Source organism: Atta cephalotes (genome assembly GCF_000143395.1).
Source record: "Atta cephalotes unplaced genomic scaffold scaffold00005, whole genome shotgun sequence".
Taxonomy (NCBI): Eukaryota; Metazoa; Arthropoda; class Insecta; order Hymenoptera; family Formicidae; genus Atta; species Atta cephalotes.
In genome coordinates, this window is record NW_012130069.1 from 5,532,870 (window position 1) to 5,539,136 (window position 6,267).

General features: G+C 30.5%; 1 protein-coding gene across 1 annotated transcript in view; it reads left to right on the forward strand.

Moving 5' to 3' along the window:
• LOC105626383 (protein kibra) overlaps window positions 1-6,267 on the forward strand; it is an 89,598-nt gene continuing 83,331 nt past the window's right edge. Inside the window, exon 1 of the mRNA XM_012207684.1 lies at window positions 1-128. Coding sequence (XP_012063074.1) covers window positions 1-128 — 128 coding nt within the window. The remainder of the gene's footprint in view (window positions 129-6,267) is intronic.

The following is a 6,267-nucleotide window of genomic DNA, read 5'->3' on the forward strand; positions in this document are numbered from 1 at the left end:
ATGCCCAGGAGACGGAATGGGGAGATACCGCTTCCGGACGGTTGGGATGTCGCCCATGACTTCGACGGGAAGGTGTACTTCATCGATCACAACACGCGGAAGACTACGTGGATCGATCCACGAGATAGGTACGTAAGAGAAAAAGAGGAACTCTTCTTTTCTTTCTATACGAATATGATCAGAAATAATCAAATGAAATAAATTTTCGGCAACAGGTCGCCGCGCCGATCCCTCGTGTTTAGAGTTACCGTAACTGAATCACAAGAAAAGAATATATACGAGTATGTCTATACTTTTCAAAGAAACATGATCCAGAAGGAGGTGACATTATTCTTTTATTTATTAAGCAATAGGTAGGTATTTAATAGAATGAAATTTCTAGAAGATTATATTTCTATGGCAATTCTTAAATAAGAATATATCAAATTTTAAATTAATGAAGTTTTACGGCTCATCAAAAAGAGTCCAGTTTTTAATGTTTCTGTGTCTAACGTTCGTGTCTGTCAATCAAATTAATTTTAGTCTCGGTTCAACTCGCTCTTCATCTTTTTTTAATTTTTGGAACTAGAAAAAGATGAACAAGATGAAAAAAATGACTAATTGAACGAAGACTAAAATTTTTAGACCTAGTTCCATTATATAAGATTAACTTTAATCTTGATTTAATTTAACGTTTATCTTTATCTAAATTCTTAAAATTAGAAAAAGATAAAGAGTAAATTGAGTTGAGATTAAAGGAAGACGTTAAAGAGGGACCGATTTCTATCTATAAAAAAGTGTAAATAAAAAGAATGTTTTTTTTGTAGATTTTGATCTTGTATATACGTTAGTTATTAAAAAAGTTATTAAAAAGTTTGTGACATTTGGAGAACAAAAAAATAAGAATATTGAAATTTAATTGAATACGCTATATTGTATTCAATTTTTATTGTACTCAATTTTTCGAGATGTTCCCTAAATTCCAAATTTTTCATTAATATTATTATATTCAGAGAGTCAAAATCCAGAGGTTGCTACTTGAAACTAGAAATTAGAGAAAAGAATTGAAAACAATCATGGAAATGAAGGAAAGAAGTAAAATAAAAATAAAAATAAAAATTCTTGACTTTAAAGAAATTTAATATACGTACATCACATTGTATTAGTCGACAATTTTAGAATATTATCAACTTAACATTAAATGTAAGTAGGTCAGCACTCAGCAATATTAATAATAATAATAACACTAAATACATTATGTTAAATTAATTACTCAACAAAATATTTAACAGTTTCCAAATCAGGACGAAAATATAAAAAAAATCTTAAAATATTATTGAAAGTCAGAAAAAAATCATGAAATTTTGTCTGGAAATCAAGGAAAAGTTATTTTAGGATGAGGATTTGAGGGTGACATCTTAAAATGTACAAAAAAGCACTATTCCTATTTGCTTTTTTTGGGCAAAAATCGGCCTTTTTTAAATATCCTCCTTAATCTCTTATGCATCTCTTATGATCTACAATGGGCAGTAGCAGTAATGGATTAAGGAGTAAATGTAGAAATCGACCAATCATAGTTGATTATTTTTCTCACATTCAACTATGATTGGTCGATTTCTACGCCTATTCCTTAATCAACTATTGTTACTGCCCATTGTAGACCATGCATTACATTGGTTCCACCAATGTCTTCTGTCTTTCGCGACGTCTTGCACGTCAGAGCGCGCGCGCAAGAGAAGATCGCGTGCAATCGCGTGCACATTGGCGTAAGTGTGCATGCGTTCGAGCATCACGACTATGTCTCCCCTCCCGTGCTCGCTGCGCACGAGACCGCGATCTCGCGAGGATACGCGATTCCGCGGGAATGCGTGTATACGGGGTGTATCGCACGAGCTGCACGCCGCGCTTTCTCCATAGATTCTACGTCGGATAACGGCGGATTTTTCTTCATCGAAGCTTCGACAGGTCGTTTGACATTCCGTTAGCAGCCGGTTTCGCATTCAATTTAGTTATTCGATATCCTCGATCGCGAATGAAATGAACCATATAGTTTACCAGGGAAAGATGTAAAGTTTACTTATACACGAGACATAATCGGTTCTTACTTTAACAAGATTTCAAGTAATGTCTTAAGATGCAAATACGGCTCTCTGGCCGGTATTCATAGTCAGATCTTATATTCAACACCGTTTTAAGTATGTCTTAAGAAGTCACGAATCAATCAGAAGGCTGCATTAGTATCTTAAAACATTACTTAAGACGATCTTGAAATAAGACTCGACTATGAATACCAGCCTCTGGTTCAGGTGATATCTTAAAATTGTACTTAAGACAATATAAAGACCGCAGCACAAACTTTTGTATAACGAATAGTGCATAAAAGAATCAATCAATGAAAGTTCCTTTTTTGAAATAGAAGGAAAGAAAGGATTCTGATTGATTGATTTTTTTATTATGCGAAAGTCTGTACAGCCTTAAAAAACGACTATGAATATACCGGTCATCAAGTCAGTTCTCGATTCTTGTTACACTTTTTGCATTCAGTATCTTTCTTTTTCTTCGACATTTCAGTATATATTTATTTCATTTTTGAAGATTTCAAGCGCAAATAGACTTATAAATATTATCACTTATCTCACGAATTTTCTTAAAATTTAATTCATGGAAACCTAGCTGGCAATTAGCTTACGGCGCGAATGAAAAGACTATTGACGCGTGGATAACATACAGGAATATCGCGGTTGCCAATCTGGCATATCTAACGCCTGTCGTGCAGAGAAAGTGCGCGACTTCCTAGACATCCTGTATACGTTCGCGCGCATAGCTCGCGTGCTTCGCAAATCGCCGCTCCGTGTGAACGCGCCTTCGTATTCGCATATTTTTCGCAAGCGAGCTCTCACTCGACGGTATTTTTTTTTTTTTTTTTTTAAAGGAAGATATCGCGAATAATATTTTTTATAACGATTTTTTTTTCGTTCGCGTTGACGGGCGAACTGACAGATAGACATCACATTCGGCATCGTGTGTGAACGTTGCTGAAATGATAAAGTATGCATACGCGTACGTACACGTACACACGTGCACCTATATCGCATTCTCGAGGTATCGAGGCTGCATAGTTGCACATAGACACGTACGCCAATCGCGAGAGAAATTGATAACTAATTTAACAGGCAGAATCTTCTAATCTAGAACTTGCGTTTAATCGCAATTACGTCACTCTTTTTCCTAATTATCTAAGGCCAGATTTCGCAAATATAAGATTAACTTTATAATCTCGATTTAACTAAGAATTAGAAAAAGATATCGATAGATAATTATCAATAATAAGTTAAATCAAGATTAAAATTAATCTTATATTTATGTGAAATCGGGCTTCTAATAAGTACTCTTTAAAACTTTTAGAGTGAATTTTGAAGAAATCTCACTTTCAGTCAGTATTTATAGTTAGTTCTTATTTCAAAATCATTGTATCTTGAGATATTAACACAGTTTTTTTAATTGAGGACTTTCAAAATGCATTTTGTCTAAAATTTCATTCTTTGGTTAGAGATGGCATAATGTTGAAAGTTCAGTGTTGAAAGACTCATAAGCTACACTGAGATGTTAGGAAGCATTTTTTCATCGTTCATTTATATGTTAAAAAAAAGGTATAGACATTTCGAAGTGTATTATGTTTTTTAACTAGAGATAAACAAAATGCATTTGTTTAACATTTAGCAATTGTTTAGCAATTTGGTTTAATATTTCACATCATACTGATTGACATATTATTATTTTCTGTAAAGTGCATAATTTTCTCGCGTGCGGAGTTTTTTCTTTTTCGTTTTCTGTTTACAAATTACAAACTTTGGACAAAACGCATTTTGAAAGTCTGCTTCTCAATTGATTTATACCATTTTAAGATTGTATTTAAAACAGTCTTAAATATAAAAATGAACTATAAATATCGGCCTTAAAAATTGAAAATATTGAGCCACTCTTTTTGAAGATTGACTTGATTTTCACTCTTTAGAGTGAAATATATTCTACTTCAAAGAATTTAGAAAGTAATAATCGCGATATATCATCGATCCTTACGCATACGGAGAATCGAAAATCTCTTGATGCGTTGGACAATCTTCTTGGATCTTGGACAAAATTTACAAAAAATCAGGCTCGATAAAATAACTGATACGACTTATTTAAAAAATATAAAATAAATTCTAGAAATATAAAATAAATTCTAGAATTTATTTTAAATATAAAATCGTAAAAGTCTATAAAAGTGACAACTTGTTCGAAATAATAAATATAAAATAGATTCCAAAAATTTATGTAAAATATTAAATAAGAAATAGATCGCAAGAAATTATTAAAAATATAAAATAAGAAATAGCCAAATAGGACTTTGGAATGCATTTTATTTATTTAAAATATATAATAACTTTTATTTAAAATATCAAAATAATTCGCTTTTTTATTTTAAATAAAAAATAGGTTTCAGAAAATTGTTCAATTATTTAAAATATCAAATCGATAAAAGAGTGATGACTTATTCGAAATAAAAAATATAAAATAAGTTTTAAAAATTATATAACTTATTTAAAATATCGAATAAGAAATAGGTCAGAAGAAGTTGTTTAAAATTATAAATACTAAATAACTTTCTAATTTCTCTTTTGTTTAAAATATATATTTTAAATAAATTTATTTGAAATATGATCGAACCTTGAAAAAATAGAAAGAATAAACAATACTTTAAAATTTGCACTCAAAAAAGTAAAAAATCTATTACAGTCATTAAATCAATTATTAAATTTTGCATACCACGTGCAAAAAATTATTTCTAGAAAAACTTACAACATTAAGTTGTTCATTTGATGAAATTATTACAGGAATTTTGTCAGATATTTCAACATCTATGGGACATTTTTTAAATCGATAACGATATAGATTTTTCACTTATGAAGGATAACGAATAGTCTCAGCATTGGATGATTGCGCGTTATCATTTCAACGATAATGTCCTAGAAAAATCTGTGCACTAAATTAATTGTGGATTAGTGCAAAGCTGCTTATCATTAAAAAAGAGTATTCTGTCCCCAGATACTGTTATCAATTTTTTAATCGATAGTCGCAGCGGCATTCCTCATTTATGAGAATTCCAGGTGCGTGTTCCTTCTTTGCGTTTATTACGTCATTGAAATAGATTCGCACAAATTTACAAATTCTCCGTGTAATTTTACTGCATCTATATGTGATTCGTCACGAGGCATACAATTCCATTGCCTATCCATGAAAGTCTATATGTGTGATATAGACGCAGATCGAATAATAATGGTATGAACGTATCATAAATCTAAGCTTTGCATTAAAATTTTTTAAATTATTATAGGAATGAGAATTCCTTTTTTATTGCATTTATCTTTTTTAATGCAAAGCAATATAACGAGATAAGTGTAAATGAATACAACAGTAAAAGAACTTACAAATTTTACCGTTGTAAATATTAAATAGCGTATAATAGTCTCATTATTGTATTATCTTCCAAATAACAAGAACTATGACTACTTGAGAAAATATTTTATCTGCCGATTATTTTATCTAAACTCGTTGAAACTATTTACTCAAAATGCACTTCCTTGTCGTCAAATATAATTTTTACGTACGTTTTGTCTTAAAATGCGAGTTTTTAAATCGGTTTAAAAAAACTCTGATACCAGTTTCTACCAGTGTAAATTAACTGTAATTTCGTGCAGTTCAATTAATTAATTAATTCGTAGATAATACAATTTAATTCTTAGAACTAGAAAAAGATGGAGGATAAATTGAACTAAAATTAAAGTTAATACATTGATGAAATAGATCAATCGGATATAAGACTGATATTCATAGTTCGTTCTTATTTTAACCGTCTTAAGTAATGTCTTAAGATGCTAATTCGGTTCTGTGTTATGACTGTATTAAGACAATCTTAAATATAAGAATCGATTAAGAATACTGTTCTAAAACTCGAAATAATGTTTGTAGCTGGTAATAAGATTACTCACTATACTCTTTTTAAGGAAAAATTTCTTTAATTAAAATTTTACATTTATAAAATTACATGAATAAGAATTGTCAATAAAAATTATTTTCTAGAAATTTTATTGTATTAATTATCTATTAATAAAATTTAACCCATAAAAAAGTATAGCCTCTTCTCTGTCCTTGGATCGTCATCTTTGTTTAAAAAGTACACACACACACACACACACACACACACACACACACACACACACACACACACACACACACACACACACA